This window comes from Vanessa atalanta, chromosome 2 (genome assembly GCF_905147765.1).
Source record: "Vanessa atalanta chromosome 2, ilVanAtal1.2, whole genome shotgun sequence".
Classification (NCBI taxonomy): domain Eukaryota; kingdom Metazoa; phylum Arthropoda; class Insecta; order Lepidoptera; family Nymphalidae; genus Vanessa; species Vanessa atalanta.
The window spans coordinates 6,321,810-6,339,778 of NC_061872.1; the positions used below are offsets into that span (position 1 = coordinate 6,321,810).

At 30.5% G+C, this 17,969-nt stretch overlaps 1 protein-coding gene across 2 annotated transcripts; it reads right to left on the reverse strand.

Annotated features, from left to right (window-relative positions):
- Positions 1-48: 48 nt before the first annotated feature.
- LOC125071408 (extended synaptotagmin-2) lies at positions 49-17,380 on the reverse strand. 2 transcript variants are annotated; one of them, XM_047681642.1, is made up of 24 exons: positions 17,110-17,380; positions 16,803-16,904; positions 13,777-13,974; positions 13,432-13,473; positions 12,811-12,951; positions 12,322-12,398; positions 11,737-11,803; positions 10,461-10,606; positions 10,129-10,249; positions 9,443-9,506; positions 9,221-9,327; positions 6,916-7,010; positions 4,856-4,904; positions 4,511-4,600; positions 4,332-4,418; positions 4,082-4,240; positions 3,421-3,573; positions 2,987-3,089; positions 2,523-2,651; positions 1,886-1,961; positions 1,580-1,672; positions 1,407-1,503; positions 943-1,083; positions 49-815 (listed from the first exon to the last, which is right to left on the reverse strand). In XM_047681642.1, the coding sequence occupies exons 1-24, from the start codon at positions 17,110-17,112 to the stop codon at positions 729-731; spliced, it is 2,427 nt and encodes an 808-aa protein (XP_047537598.1). In that variant the 5' UTR covers positions 17,113-17,380; the 3' UTR covers positions 49-728. The 2 variants fall into 2 exon arrangements, with proteins under 2 accessions (XP_047537598.1, XP_047537607.1); XM_047681651.1 differs by lacking the exon at positions 6,916-7,010 and adding an exon at positions 7,933-8,018 and having other exon boundaries at positions 17,110-17,378.
- Positions 17,381-17,969: the final 589 nt, after the last annotated feature.

Sequence of the window (17,969 nt, forward strand, 5' to 3'; positions counted from 1 at the left end):
ACGTAAATATCGTGTTTTAGTAATTATTAGACAAAGCCATTTTTTTTAATACATGTAAAATGAAATTATTACATGTAGAACATTCTTAAGATGGAACAAATCTTAACTAAACAACAACATAACAAATGCAAACTGAAATCATATTTTGGTAACATGTGTTATTTGAATAAAAACAAAACCAGATGTTAAGGGCCCTATTTAAATTTTATTGGTCACAAATGATCAATTAAATAATCTGGTAGTGATAATATTACATTCATAAACTTCTTCGTTCTTAAGTTTTCCACCTTTATTCTATAACACTTTCTGTATAATAATCTTCTATAGATGTCATAACAAATACATAACACTTGTATATAGTGTACCGAAAGTGTTATGCTTAGTGTTGTTCCATATAAAATCGATTCTTATTCAGCATATTTTTGCCAACCCTACGCATTGCATTACTATGTTTAGCTTATTACTTTGTTTGGATGGTGTTTTCAAAATTGACCCATTATTGAAAAAAATAAAGTGTATGCGTGTGTTCACTCGTACTATCGTCGTAACATAATTTGTAAAAATAAGTTTTGTACAATGTTTCCGATTTTGTTTTTTTCATGTACACTAGCGGTAATATAACAAAATACATTTAAAAAAAGTTATGTCAGATCATTTAAATATGGCTTAGCATAAGCTTTGACATAATAATAAATTTTAAGCTAAATGCTAATCTAACTGCTAAATGTTTACTCTCGCGGTGATGATTCAGGCAAAAGATCAAACCACAATGTTTTGGCTTCACGGATGTCGTACTGATTCAGTTGCACGATTACCTACAAAAAAATGTTCATATAAAAGCGACTACAATTTTGACACTTTTCAATGCAATTGCATTTCCTACTAAATACATTTCATCAACAATGTGGGACTTTTATCATGCTGAGGAAAATATATGAATACCTGTCCGATGATGGGGCTCCCACCGAGGAAACCCTTGTGCGTGGCGACGGTCACTTCGAGCTGGCGCGAATGCAACTCGGCTAGCGGGATGGCCCACTCGAACTGTTCGTCATATTCGGGCATGCAATTGTCTTTTACCACCTGTTAACATAATTAATAGAGTTCAATTTTAAGCTTAATTAAATTATTGCTGTCATTTTTACCTTAAATGTTATCAAATGTAACAGCAACAATTTATTTAATAGTTACATTTTTACTTAAATCAATTTTAAAAAAATTGTACAAAAAAAAGTCAACAATATTTTTTTAAAGTTATAATAAAGTATTTGTTTAATAGGGTTTGTTAAATTTGTCTTTAATTGGTTCCCAGCAATGTTTTTCTAATAAATATTTTTTATTATACTAAAATCCTTACGAAAATGCTCCCGGAAAGTCGGTATTATAATATAATATTGAATACTCACGGCAGTCTTCCGCTTAGAATCCTTGGATCGTCCGGGTAGTAAATACAACTTTACATATGGGTCAGGCACATTGGTAGGATCCTTAAGAGGTATATTCCTGTTCATAAAAGAAAATATTTAATTATTTAATGTTCTCTTAGGGTATTTATATTAATATGAAAGTAGGTACTTACATAATTTTGTGTACAACAACATAGAGAATTTGATTTTGCATACTATAGCGAAGGGACAATAAGATACGACCCAGACCAGCTTCACCGGCGGACCTAAAGTAAATTATGGTTGATAAATTTAATATTTACATTATTTTTATTCTAGTTAATAAATAATTAATAATATTTTACAAAAGCCTACTTTGTTAGCTTAGAATATTATTCGACTTATTTTCTTAATTAGATTTGCAAATAACAAGTAATTTAAATAGTGCATTAAATCAAAATGATTTCTTATATAATTTAAGTATTAATAAAAATGTATACGTTGTCAAAGAAGAAGTTCTATGGATTAGCTTTGGTGATTCGGGTTCCGGCTGAATTTGGCTCTCTTGAGGTACGTCTAGAATGAAAAGAAATGTATTTTAGTATGACCCTCATTTTACCTATTGATCGTCATCAAGCCATTTTGTCTACTATCTTTTAAAATAGCAACGACAACGGTGACATTTCCTTAATACAATTTGATACTTGTTTTATTTCGAACAAAAAAATTGAAACTTTCACCATATTTTGCATGTTTTGTTATGAATTTCTGTATGTATCTTTCTGGACCATTCAATAGGTTTTTTCCATTTTATCAAAACTAGGTTCAACTTTAGAAACTTCAAATTCCAGAATTCGTACCTATGCTACGTGAAGAAAGTAAATTTATCTCAATAACGCTAGTATTGTGCTTTTAGTAAGATAACTTTGGCATGTAGTGAACGTATAATTGTTGCGTACAAATAATTCCTAAATATATAATGACTTGTTAGCTATAGTTTATCGATTAAACTCGTCGTATTTTAGGGAATTATTACGTTTGTCGCTTGTGAGCGTTATTGGCGCACAATTGATTTAAAATTGATTTTAAACGTAAATTTAAAATATATATTGTATATATATATATAATTCAACTTACCGACTTCTTTTATGATTTGTTCAACGGGTATCGATTTTTCAGATACATTATCGGTTTGGTTTATTGTTGGAGCTGCATCTACTAAGTCCTTAAGATCCGTGTTCGAGGATGGAACTGGTGGTGGGTTTACTGCAATAAATATACACTTATGTAGATTCAAATATTGCGATTTGATAATACCTCTTTTACATGAACCTTATGACAAAGAACATTGACGAAAGGTTATATTTTAAGACAGGATTATATAGATAATACAAAATATTCGTTCGATATACAAGTGTATATATCGAACGATTATATCATATAATTATATATATATTCATAATTGTATTCGCCAAAAAAAAATATATAAAGCTTTCGATTTATTTTTGTTGATATCTTCTTGAATAAATATATTTTGAATTTTATGAAAATTATGACCAGACAAAACAAAAAGTATACCATATTTTTTCTACGATTCTCACCAGAGTTGTCTGTGGTCGCGCCCGGCTCGGGCTCGGGCTCGCTCGAAGCGACCGACGCAATCTCTTCATCGATATCCTCCTCTCTTATAGCCTCTTTTAGGATCTAAGAGTTAAAGAAATTTGCAATTAATTAAACAGAATCATTTCTTAGTCTAATTAAACGGCTATATAATAATTTATAACACGAAGACTTAAAGCCTTATAGTAGCCTCAAAAGTCAAAAACAAGTTAGAACTTTGCATCCAAAATCTATTTGAATAAAAAATGTTTTTTATGTATTATGATAGTTGATCATTCCAATACATATTTAATAGGCAGCCCTGGCGACAGTCTTACGGCGAGAGCAGGGTGTAGCGGGCCGGGGGGGGCAAGACAAGGAAGATATTCATACTCGTGTTATTTATTATTCTTGCTGAAACTGATTATAAGGTTACCTTTAGTTGTGCTGCAATAATAATTTTTGATTCGGGTCCAGATTTTTGCAAGTTCAGTGGTTGACTCAACATTGTAAGATTTTTTTGTTTCAATAATGAAGAGATTCCATAGGTTAGCTGGCCGAGTGAACTGCCGGTCTTCTGATCTATAACCTAAATACACATTAAAAATTATTTAAAATTGTGAATTATTTTGAATTTAAACAGGTAGCCTTAATTAAATATTTCATTTCCAACTCTAGTATTATAAATATGAACCAGGTGGTGCGTAGGTGATGTAAGGAATACATCACCTACGCACCACCAACCTCGGGAACTAAGATGTTATATCCCTTGTGCCTGTGATTACACTGGCTCACTCACCCTTCTAACCGGAAAACAACAATACAGTGTACTGTTATTTGGCGGTAGAATATCTGATGAGTGGGTGGTACCTACCCAGACGGGCTTACACAAAGCCCTACCACCAAGTAAAGCCCTACCTAGATTATGTTGGTATTTATCCTTCTTTCAAGTAGGAACGGATCGAACGAATTGATTTTTTTCAAAATCTCATATATTTTAGCAAATATAACTTTTTTGCTATAATACGCTGCTATTTGACAAGATTTATTGAGTAATATGTAAAATAAATTATATATCATTATTAAAACTTCAGTACCTTTATTTCCAGAACATTGATTTCAGGATTCTGAACGAGGAAAGAATATCCTATTTCGTATACAGGGCTGTCGGTACGCATCTGTACTGCAGTGTTCTCAGTCTTCTTGCCCACAGTCACCGTCAAGTATGGATCGGGTCGGGACTGCGCTCGCGCATTCTGTCCATTCAATGTAATTTTAATTTATCAAATTCTAATGTATTCTATTTTTAAACAAATTTCAATAAGTAACTACTTTAGTAGTACTTACTGGTAAATTCTTGCACGAGTCTATGTAAACTGATACAACTGCTGAACTCAGCTCTGCATTCTTCACAAGTTGAGTTTCAGTAAGAGCCTAAAATCAAATAATAAGACAACGAACGAATTAAGTTTTGCGAGAATTATCTACGGTAGAAACGTATAGTAAATTATATTTAAAAAACTTACGTGGCTAAGGTCGGCCAAATCAGTGGAAAATCGGTGCCAAGATAATCGCAAATGCACTTTGCCGGTCTTTGCCTGCTGGAGTGTTTGCCACTGAAACGTAAAACACGTCATCATCAACATCTTATGTCCTTCATAAAAATATGAATAATATCCCCAATTTCAATAGAAGTATCAGCTTTTGTATAGCATATGCAGTATTTTTAAACACGTCTTATTACGAATTAAAAAATACTTAATTATGTAAAAAGAAGCTGAATTTAGTACTTTTTTAAAGAAGTTAGTTATAAAAAATAACTGAGAAACTGTAAATTATGTACTATTGTGTTATAAATTGTAATAACTTACCGTATCCAAACGACCCGCGCGCACAACTTGTGAAATATCTAAAGAGCATCTGAAAATTATAATAATATTAATGTTACGGCAAGGCCTAAAAAAATGTGAACAAATAGAAATGGTAAAGCACACTAAATTGTTAATGAAAGAAAACCCGTAAAACAATATCATTAAATTATTTACTCTTTTTAACTTATACATTTTAGATGATTATTTTTAAATATAAATCCGAACATTTTTTCCAATTCATAAACTGATTTTAGTTAAACATTTAAAAACAAGCCACTAATAACGACAACAATAATTTATACATGCAAAGGAAACATAATCCTCCAAACGTTTTTAAAAGTGTGGGCAGCGGCGCAAAACTACCCAAATCCAATTAAAAAAAAAACGTCAATAGAATCTCTTTCTTACAAAGTCTTAATTACATTCATAAAGTAATTCACATGGATATTAAAGCAAGCGAAGGTTACTTTTGCGCTGATATCCTGTTTATAATAAATTTTAGATTATTATTATTTACAGCGTCAATCTTAAAATTTTATTTAATAAGTTAGTCGAATTAGTTTTATTTGAAACGAGAGGTGCCGTGTAATCATATCCGAGATATGAACGCGTAGACACAAGCTCGTTATTTATATTATAAGTACACACATACGTAGTTATAAAGATTAGTAGGAATATAAAAAGTAATTGTGACAGTCGTGCATTGAATGAAAAGCTTTGCATTTATTCTATTCCGTGGTGATGAGACGTGGAGTATTACAATTATTTATGTTTTTATTTAATATTTTCAATTCATTTACGTGTTTAATGTAAAGAAAACCGACATAGCGCATGCACAAGTTTTGTTAGTTTTCTACGATGGATATACAGAATTCTCATCATTGACTGAAAAATAAATGTCTATAAACGGCATTTATTGAGTGAGTATAAATATGAGTAGAAATAAAACAATTTATAACCAGTTTTTTTTATTTCGATTCAAAAATATATCGCGCTAAGTGCTGATGATCAAGTGACTAGAGCGAAGGAAATGTTGCTGATTTTTCATGTACATAATTTGTATTTATTATTATTATTCATACTGTGCTTGGCAGTGAGAGAATACATCGTGTTGGATGAAATTATGCCAGATAAGTATTCATCAATCCGTATTGAAGCAGCGTTGTGTACTAAGCTCCAAATACCTTTTTTTTCTAGAAGAGAGAAGCCCCTTGACCAGCAATGGGACATGTACGTTGGTACTTTTAAATTAATATAAATTGTTTTATTTATTTTTTTCTTGAGTGCATGTGTATGAAAGTGTACTGCAGTCTGCAATATGTATTTATTAATAATAATAAATGTATCTACAGGTAACCAAACGCTTCGTGATAATCGTCTAACAGAACGTTGAATGATTTCAAAATGCATTTATACGCGCCATTACATGTGAAATTAAGGCATGTATGTCGAGTACGATGCACGTTACACGGGAGCCGCCCCATGACCGACCTGCCGAGTTTCTCGTCCCTGCCCGCGCGGTCCCAGTCGTAAAGCTGTATGGCAGCGCGCGTCGCGCTCTGTCGCAGCACAGACTGTCACAACCCACCACGTATATCATAAAATTAAACTCACACACATTAGTGCAAAACAACACATACTACGGGTTAGAATTGTTATTAGTTTTGCAACGCCGCTACACGGAAAATGTCAGTTGTAATTATTAATTTATATAAACTTAAATATTATAGGAAACCAAATAAATTAAATCATACATAAAATAAACAGTAATAAAAAAAAACCATAAACCAGTCCGATTACGTCTGTAATTTCCCTGCTCTCAATAATAATTAGCCAAATACGCATAAATCAACGACAAACCACACAAAATTAGGCAAGTTTACATGAAAACTTATGATTTTGTAACATGTAACTACGAATTTTTAGATCACCCTCAGTAATAATGTATTTATAATTTAATATAAAAAAATGTATCAAGTTCTACTAATAAGAGTGATATGAAAATCCACAGAGTAGTAACGCCAAAACAAATGTCATTGTGCGCGTGGGGCGGAACGGACCTGCCGAGATAGTCATCGTTCTGAATGCCCATCCCCGGGTCCCAGTCCCACAACTCGCACTGCAGCATCTGGCTCTTTCTTGAGCTTATAATCGCCTTCGGAAAAATTACAACATGTTAAAATAACCAAATGGCTAAATTTTCAACTTAATAACGCGCAGTTTTAACAAACTAATTTTATATAAAGATTGACTAGATTAGTAGAAAAATAAGATTATTAAAATAATTTATTATATTGATTTCATTATTTTCTGAATTTTGTTCTAGATGTAAATTGCTATTAACTAACCTATTCATCAAAACTGCTAAAGAGTATTTGTACCATGAACTACGAATTTAATATTTGAAAGAAGATAAATAACTACTTAGTAAAATTTAAAATCATATTGTAAAAAACGCTATACATAAGACTCCAGGCATATTTATTACTGAACTATTCCCTGACGTAATAGTGCTATATATGTATATACACATATATAAATAAAAATAAGAAAGTATAAATATATTTAAAAAAGAAAGCAAAGCGAGAGAATTGCTGTAGCTTATTTCACTGCTTTGAAAGATTGCGTATATATAATATTATCACTAAGGTAACATTTGTAATTCGTAATCTTCCAATAGCGAAGATATAAGTTAACAATTATAGCTAAAAAGTGCTTAATAAGAAAATAATCATCAGTGTACAATAAAATTCGAATAATTTTACCTAAATACTAGACAACAAAGATATTATTTTCTTATATAGCAGCATTATTTAGCGCACCAACGTAAACATCTAAAGCAGCATACACTAAACTACTGTTGAACCATCATAATGTGCCATGCATGTATGCCATTTAAATAAAATCGCATAAAGCTCGCATAATGTATGTATATATAAATGAAGAAATAGAATAGTATGGTTAATTCTTCATTGCTTGACAACTTTGAACCTTATCATTTGGGATTAAGGACGAAGTAGTCTAGCACGTGTAGCACCTACCACCGTCCGCCACCTCCTGTCCCGCACCGCACTCACCTGCCGAGCTTATCATCGTCGTTGCCCTCGTCCTTGTCGAACACTTCTATGTCCAATGTTTGACCCAGGGATTGCATTATACGCGCCTTTACGCCATACACGCATAGTCCCACGCAAACATAAGTAAGGAAAACAAAATCATTTCTTTTTCAGACCAATTTAGCGAAGGCGAACAAGCTAACAGAAAAAGTCAGGCGAGAAATTTAATTTAGAATAAATGATTGAAAAAGGTAGAAAGGAAAGTGTTACATATTGAAAGTAATTTTAAAATAAAAATTATAAAAAGTCACGCTTAGAACGTCATTTGAAAAGTAGAAATATTTTAGGCCAAAGATGGTCTCGTCTGAATTCGAAAGTTTTCAGTATGTTTATAATAGAATTAAAATGAAGTCAGGTATTAGCCGTTCCAAATGTTGATAGAATGGCACCTCCAAAATGGAGCGCCGTTTGACGTCAATATAATATTGCAAGTATACATATATTTATAGTAAACTGTTTTATTTGGACTTAACTAAGTTAATAATAAGACTACTAACTTAGTAACTAAATTGGAAAAGAACTATTTAAGCTATATATATCTATTAGGTACTCCTTTATATTTCTATATATAAGTATATACATGCATATACCTATATCGGTACTAAATAAAATACAAAATTTGTTATATTATATAATGTTTTTTTAGACTACACTTAAAAGCTGGCTTACGACGCTGGTTTTAAAATGTCATTTTCTAACAACATTTGGAACGGCAGTATAAAGATAAATGGAATTACTTACAAGTATGTCTCTACATGTTTGTAGAAACTCGAAATTTATATTACTTCGATATAAATATGATGATAAAACTCAACAAAAACTCCCCATTTTTCATTGAATAATCTATTTCAAGGCCAAATCAGGCCAAATCGAACAGGATATAGATTATTCTTATATACAAGGTTAGTAACGGATGACAATGAATATACATTACTTGTTATTTCACCGAATATTGTAGAACCATTTTAATCACATGCATATTCTCAATACATTGAGTATTCAATACAAATAAAGAAGTGATATAAAAGATTACATAAATCAATCTTAATGTACTCACCAAAGAACCTTTACGAAATAAGGGAACACATTCTAAAATTATCAAATGTGTCCGCTTAACGAATCTATCTACAAGCTTTTTATAAATATAGAGTCATTTTAAGTTAAATATATTGAAAAAAATAAAATTAGTGCATTAACCGTAACCGTGCAAATAGTGTAACGTATCTAATATTATGAGGTTACAACTCACCTCGCACCAGTACTCCCAGCGAGGGTTGATGTTGTTGTCGATGTGTTTGGTCTTCCACTGCTGCGCGCCAACTGTTATTATGGCGTAAGGATCCGATTTACCTTTACCTGCAAGTGGACAATACTTTATTTATTGATTAATCGACCTACTTACGACCATTTGTGTTTATATTTATTAAATTTATTTTATGATATTAAAGATTTTCATTTTCATTTATATTACCCAACATCGACACATCTTTCTTCATTAGGTTCTGAGCTTGCACCAGGTGAATACGAAGTACACCCTTGAAAGAATTGTTTCTTTATTATTTATTATAAATAAAAAAAAATGTAAACATCTAATCTAGCATAAATTTTCTTATTGTTATTATGTAACTCTATATACATACAGTAAAATAAAACTGTAAATTTAATAATATTGGTAGATAAATAATAGATGAACCAATAAGGTCACATGTATAATCCAGGTAACGAGTAAAGTTTCTAAAATATGCAGCTTCTTCTCTTTCTTAAGGTGGCTTGGAATATCAATTCCATTATGTAATAAAGTTGCTAGTGTTACCTCGGAAAACATGCTAAGTTGTTAGTATTGATTGCATTGTTAGATTGAGGGCTTTGCACTTAATTAATTCTGCATTGTCCGCTGAGACCAAAAGGGTACTTTTTAAATATTCCTTCTCAATGAAGGAATATTTAAAAAGTACCTTCCATCTCTAAGTTGATAATGTCCGCTAAAGACTTAAAAGCGTACATTTTAAATATTTACATTGAATCTCCCATCTCTAAATATTAAGAGTCTTCTTTAACTAAACTCCTCTTATTTTAATTTTTATTTCTCGCAAACTAAAAAAAATATCAAAATAGGCTAAAATCGTTCAGTAAGACAACATCGATGCAGTAACTTACTTCAGGTTCGGGCATGCGCAGGTCAACGGTTGGAATTTCGTCGCTCAATTTGATAGGCAATTTGTTTGGTAGAACCATCATATTTGCTATTTGCTCCACAATGCATCGTCGTAAAATGTCACTGGAAAATAATATACAATTATAATAAATTATTTTTCTACGTGTTTGTCTCCAATAGATAAATATACTATACAAAATCCTTTCAAAGTGAAACTCTACATTTGATCTACGCAATGGTTATTAAATTAGAACATTAATTACAGATTAATGATTTTTGATTTGTAAAATATACTACACTATCATTTAAAATAAGTCCAAATATATATAGATACCTAAAGCCAGGCATGTCTAGAACATCAGCGGCGCCGACGAGGTTGAAGTCGATGGACGGATTGTTGAGGAAGAACACTTGCAGCCCCCCCACCAGCGGCATCTTCGTGATCAGCGGCTTCATCACCACACGCACCATGCCATGGATCTAGAAAAAAAATATTATTTTCACTATAAGATTCAGATGCGGTAGTCTCATTAATACAGACTCCATGCCGTTAATCCGGAATAAAAACTAAAATGTTATGTAACATTGAAGCTTAGGCTTAATGAAATAGCTTATAATAATCACGATGAAACGGCGGGTTCAATCGTATCTAATAAGTATTAGCGAAACTCAATTACTGTCAATACAACTGTTTTAATTGCTTCTGATTGTTACTTAAATGTTTCTAAAAGAACATGCTGGAATGAAAGTTTGTAAGTCAATATCGTTGTATGTTTTTTTTATAAACATTATTAACGCAACGAGCTAGTAATAAATATTTTTAGCATGTTTTTATTACTAATTAAGTATTGAAATAAAATCTCAACAATATTTAAATAAACGATTACTACAAGCTATTGTTTAAATATAATCAAAATAAATCTATATGTCATGAATAAATACTCGAAGGCGACAAGGGTATAGTTATTACAGGAAGGAGACGCTTTGCTCATAACTGACAATTGCTGTGTCATAAGTATATATGTTAATACATAGTAACAGTATGTCTTATATCGTATTGATATTCATATTTTACTATTCCAGTAAATAACTATTTATGCAGATATGACCTCCACACGAGGCCTGCGTACGACAGAATCCTTTGCTCGCGCAAACAACTGTAAGTACTGGTAGTACTGCATTACAGTACTACCAGTAGGAAACTAACTTTGGCCTACTGCAGAGAACTTCTCTACTTTAATGTTTAAATGGGTTCTTCTTGTGCCGGGCAATTTTTACCTAATAAATCAGGGGTTTGGTCGTGAGTAACGAGACTATTATTGCAAATACATGTTTTAAAATAACGAGAACTATTTAAATGACAAAATCAATACAATTAATCATAATTTTTTGTAAACATTTATTATTATTTTTTATAAGAAATGAAACACGACACATAAATATTATTTTTTCACGGAGAAGGTTTTATACCATATATGCATTTTGTTGCGATCGCTGCAGCACAAACCTTCAACTGATCGCCATGAATATATATGTACACAAGCAATTAACAACAGCAGTCGGGTTTTACTAGTTATATAACATAAATAAATTAACAAATATTTTCCTACCTGAAGATCTTTAATGCCTCCTCTAATGCGTTGAAGGACGAATGAAATATCACAATCACCAGCATAACTGAAAATAATATTAATGTCTAAATATAAGAGTGTAAATTCACGAGCTGAGAAGGCCCAAGTAGGTAAAATATGTGAATCTTAAACAGCGTGTTCGATTCCGGGCAAGCACCACTGACGTGAATCTGTCTAATTTGCGTTAATAATTCAACTCATTCTTGACGATTAAGACAAACATCATTGAAAAAGCGTATTGGATTGGCATAAAACCATCTCATTAAGAGGACAGGCTACTGTCCAGCAGATGGGAATTTATATTAATCGCAAGAAAAAAAAGTCTTGCAAAAAAACAATTTTTTTTAATAAGTATATCAAAAATTAAAACCTGCCGAATATCGATCCAAAAAAGTCTTAAAAATTTAATCGTATTATTAAAATACGTGTATACAGCCACTATTCAATAAATACCACACTCTCATTGCATCAACGCATCCAAATTTAAACGAATTAATAGGCATACAATCTACTAATGTTGACTAATCTGTTAGTCACTCTATGTAGTTAAGATAGCGAACTTACAATAAGTCTACATCCATGATGATTTCATCTCTAGAAAGGTTCTTATCGTAAACTTTGACGCCTCCGACGCGCGGCGCCTGCGGGCAAACACACGCATCACACATTTACATACGTACTCTATAACACGACTTTACAACACCTGCGGAAATAAACACTTCAATAAAACTCATATCAAAACTGATAATGAAAAAGTTTATTATTATGCAGGTTTTACAGAAGTGTTTGTTTCGTTTTCGTTAGATTTAAATTATAATTTTCATAAAAATATCATACTTAAAAAGAACTGAATACTTAAAGAAGTGAAATGTACTAGCGATACCTGTTTTCAAAAAATTAACAATATATATGTTCAGCCCCATATTAAGCATAATGCTTGGTTAGAAGTGGGTACGATATTAGTCCAGGGCATCAGGGGACTATTTCTCTGTAGGGATTTTTTTTCAAAGAGTATATTATAAGACCATAGACAAAAAAAACGAATAAACTTACAATGGTACCAAGAATCATTCGCTCAAACTTAAATCCGTTTAACTTATAGTTAGCCAAACTCTCGGCTACTGCTGGTTCTATGGAGTCCTTGAGAAGAGTTCTTGCGTAATGGTTAACGTTGGGCCACACTTGTAGAAGAATCTGTTCAGAAAATACTCTATTGAAACATTTGTTATAATATCCTTGTTTACATGCTATAAAGTTATTTTTTAAATTTGTATAAAAAAAAATGAAAGTATCAACTAATGACATTTATTTATATAGGTTTAACAACAGAATTTACATTGTACACAAAATATATAAAAAAATATTAAATATATGCTATTCAACACACAGATTTGGCACATGTTTGGCACAGTCGGCGACATTGCCATATCAACGATGATTGCCATACCAGTTAGATACGGAACCTATTGTCTCTAACTAAGAAGTGCCCTCTTTAAATTTATTTATTAAACTATGGAAATGAGAATGATGAACCAAATCAACAATTTTCGTACAATTTAAAATAAGTCAACTATTACTATTAGTAAGCTATACATAGGCATACTGATTTGATTGAAAATAATACAAAAACATAATTTGGAATATATAAGAAATAGAATCACAAAAGCGACTTACCCTGTTAAGCCATTCTGCTCTTTCTACGTCCGGAAAGAACACCTAAAATAAACATGTGTTATAAAATTAATTCTTGTGTTTGCTGTCTCGCTTATTATTATTATTTTGTCTTTATTTACTGCAAATAAATCATTATTGTGTATATTGATCGTTGTTGTAGCGTTAGTCTATTTTCGATTTTAAATTTGCTAATTATACGGTGTAGTTACAAACTGAATCCACGGCCTTTTCACCGGTATTTATTACGTTTTTTTTGGATTCTTTATTTTTTATGCTTAGTTTAGCTTTAGATTGCTTAGTGAATAAAAAAATATATTATTGTAAAAGTATTTTGTTAAAATGTACCCATGCCGGAAGATCATCAAGTCGTGCTAGTACGACATCTTTCTCTGAAGACAGCGCGGCGGTTTTCGCCAAATTTCGACGATATTCGCTTTCCTTTCGCCACTGATCTCGCATCACCGATAATACAACGGGACCAATCAACCATGCTACGCTCCATTGCATATAACCAACCAAGTATACTGCACCTACTATCGTGACCTATAAATAAACATAAGACTCAGAGAACTATCAGAGAAAATATTGGTAACAAGTGTTCTAAAAACACAACAGATTCAAATAGTTATACAAATTTAAATTTGTACAAATAAATCTAAATAGTTTTCAGCTCTATTTTAGAGAGACGGAAATTTCGTTATTATTTTCGACTCAGTTTATTTTATCTTTTTTATAAAATATGCAAAGTATAAGAGCGATGCAAATTTAACAAATGTTATTTCATTTGATACATGGAATGTGTAATTCGATTTGAAATCTTTACGGAGTATTTTTAGTGCAACAACCGTAAAATTCACGTGCTCTAAAAAATCGATACAGTTTGAAATGTACAAAAATATCTAAATTAACAATATCACGCTAACTCGACTAAACGACGAATTACTCATATTACTCGATAGTTTTGTACGATCAATACAATGCCTTCACGTATACAATCGTTACAACTAAAGGTTTTTAATTAACCATGACCCTCATACATAAATAGAAATTAGTTCCTTATATGCTTTAGGAATAAAGAGGTAAAGATACATTTTCCATAATAAAACAATTGAAGTTCGTGATATTAGGTCACTTCCTGTCTAGTGGGAATATTTTTAGCATGAATGATGTCACCTTTTATTTTATCAGCACTATAAACTGTTAAACCTACACTTTATTAATATGGAGTGTGTACACTGCAAGTTTAATTATTATTAATAAAGATTTTAAACGTCAATAAAAACGAACTGAATTACTTCTAAATAATTATTATTAAAGGTTTGAATACACTAATTTCCCACGAAAACCTAACAAATTAATTCGTCCATACTTTGACGTTAATAAAGAACGACGTTAAAAAAAGTATTCCTGTTAACTCATTGATTAAAGTAATAAAAATGATAATCTATACTAATATTATATATGAGAAAGTAACTCGAATTGTCTATCTGTTTCTCTTCCACGGTCAAACCACTGAACCGAAATTGATAAAATGTGGTAACATCAAGTCTGAAAACCAAGGAAGGTCATAGACTACTTTTTTATACCTATATACTGCCTACCAACCTAAAATGCGAGCTACGCGTTAAATAAAGTTAAATATAAATAACAACAAAATATCTTATTCCTAGTACCTAATAACAATCACTATTGAGCAGTAAGTATAATTATAGATAAATACTTCAACTATAACTATCTTATCACAATTAATTAATATTATATTCATTTAAGTAGACTATTTAAATAATTTGTTTATAATTGTAAATTTTAATTCCACCTCGTAATACTCTATTTAAACATTTCCATCTTATATTATAGCTTTTACATATTAAAATAAGTGAATTACATTGGGGTATTAAGAAAAATTAATGCTTCATATATCAGCTGGGTGGGTATTATATATTAATAGTTAGCTTCAGCACTGTTTTTTACTCTTTGTTACTGTTGGATTATTTCCTATGTCTCTTCTTTACCTTTTGTAAAAATGGGGCACTTTCCAATATTATTTTTTTGAAATAACTAACACTAAGATAACTAAAACTAACATTCAAATGACAGTATAAATCAACGTAAAGGGAATGCCCTTTATGTTGATTTATTGTCCCATATGATCTTCTAATATTTGTTTATAGTTTTCACTCTGGATAGAAAATGCAGAAATTTTCCATCCCTAACTTACTAACAGTTAGTTGTTTTGTTAAGATGATATGATAAAATAATTGCAATGAAAATTGTTTTCAAAATGGTATTCTATTCTATGACATAATATGTAATTAGAATGCTTGTACCTATTTTTATGGAGTTTTATTAAAAATATAAAAAAAATATTTTTGTATTGTCACAATAAGTAACATAAATATTAGTACTATGTACATTAAGCTGCCAGATTGAATATGTCATCAAAAAAACATTTATACATATTAATGAGATCAGCTAATTACCTGGTAGTGATAAATTTGCTTACAGATAATTAACCTACTTGTAAGTACCAATGATAAATGTTGAAAATTGCTTACAAAATAAGCAGTGGAATTTTTGTCAATTAAAAAAAAATATGTTTTTAAAATAACTGCCTAGTAATTAAATTATGATACTTTTTAGGTGGGAAAGTAAATGAATGTCTATATGCGTATTTTTATTTCAAATTATATCAAAATAAGTAAAGAATATCAAATTCTAATTGTAAAGCTTGAGCAACCTATAATGAAAAAATTAAGGTCAAATACCTCTACAATGATTCAAGATTGGTGGCTGTTTCAAGGTTATGATTCATAAGCAGCTATCAGCATACCAATATTAGTTAGTAAATGCATCACTATTGATTTTGATTAAAATTTAAATACTTCTTTGAATTCTAATATTCAAACTTTTATGTGTAAATAATCTGGAAACCATCCAAGATTTCTATTTTGGAGAAACATATTTACATACATTGTCATATTATATCATCAGTAGGAATAGAATTTTATTAATATGAAGCCATAATTTTTTTATAGATTAAACTAAATAAGGTATATGAATAAGAAAGTTAATGTTTTTAAATCAATTTGTGAATTAATAGTTAATATTTTTTGTTTTTGAGTTGCAAATGCTATTTGCATGTTTCTCATAAAAGACTCTAGTTATTTGTGCTATTTGAGAATAAAAGTATCTGTGATCCTTAATTAATACAACTATTTTAATCTATAAGAACTGAATGCAACATATTCGATTTAGTTTATTAAATTTTAAATTATATTTGACAGAAAATTTATTCTTTCTAGAGTACATATAGAATTATTATATTTTTATAAGAATAAAAATCATGTTAACATCTTATTATTATGACCAACCTTCTTAAAAAATCTGTAGATCACCGACAGTACACTCAAATTGTCATCACTGCTTACCGGTAGAACAAATTTGCTGTTTGTTGTCATTTTGTTATCATTTGCCTAAAATTATATTGATATATTTGTTAAAATTTTATACAATAAAAAACCAATAATGTTATTATTAGAAATATATTGTGCGACAATTTTATATTTTTACTTTGTGTTTAAATAAATCTAGTCAAAGCAATACGTCACAATTATTTATAAGAGGAGATGGTTCACAATTTTATTCATAAAATATAGCTTAAAATTAAAAAAAACGTACCATGCTGGGTGCAAGAAATGCACTTGATGCGTTGCAAGTGTACAGGAATTATATACTAAAAACACCAACCTAAGCAACAACTCAATAAGCACTAACGTCTACAGACAGTCTTACAAAACGAATACTAGCAAATTGTGATTTGTATAACTAAAAAAGTATACCAATTACCCAATATTATTTTGTTCCTTCTAGACAATGATAAATATAAATACGAATTTGTTTATTTATAAGATAAAAATATAGTGTTGTTTGTTACAATTTTATGTTTAATTTGAAAAGAAGACAGTCAGATAGAAGGGTTAACATAAAGTAAAAACTAAATTCGGCTCAAGAATCGAAGATACGAATGACAGTTTCGATAATCGATGCTAAGTGGGTATCGGATCGCAAGATACGAGTACTCGATATTAAAGCTTGATTCTACGTTTGATTTATTATTAGATCCTTCTTCATAATTTACATTCTTGAAAACATAGCATGTAGTGGTATAATTATGTATGTAGCTGTATGTAAATGTAACTAAAATGAGCAATATCAAATAACACAAGGATTTTGATCTGAAGCAAATTAAAATGAATTGATATCTATTGAGTCATCTACAGACTGCAAGTTTTTCGATAAAAACTATTCAGAGTTCATAAAAAACGTTAATGTATGTGGAATATGTATAATTTCTAATTATTCAAGAGGAAAAAAACAAAAATATTATCCATTCTTAAGCGTACCGAGTATCGATAACTAAGAATAAATTGAATCGTGAAATTTTAAAATATATAAATAAAAGGAGAGATAATTATTCATTTAATTGAATTGGAATAGTTCACATACATTTTTGGGATGATCTTTTTCGGGTTTTGTTA

What these genes read in the sequence shown, in the direction of transcription:
- LOC125071408 (XM_047681642.1), bottom strand. An exon ending in GAGCAGAATGGCTTAACAGG is followed by an intron (nt 12,952 to 13,431) that starts GTAAGTCGCTTT and finishes TTTTCTGAACAG; the next exon opens with ATTCTTCTACAAGTGTGGCC. An exon ending in GCGCGGGTCGTTTGGATACG is followed by an intron (nt 4,601 to 4,855) that starts GTAAGTTATTAC and finishes TTTACGTTTCAG; the next exon opens with TGGCAAACACTCCAGCAGGC.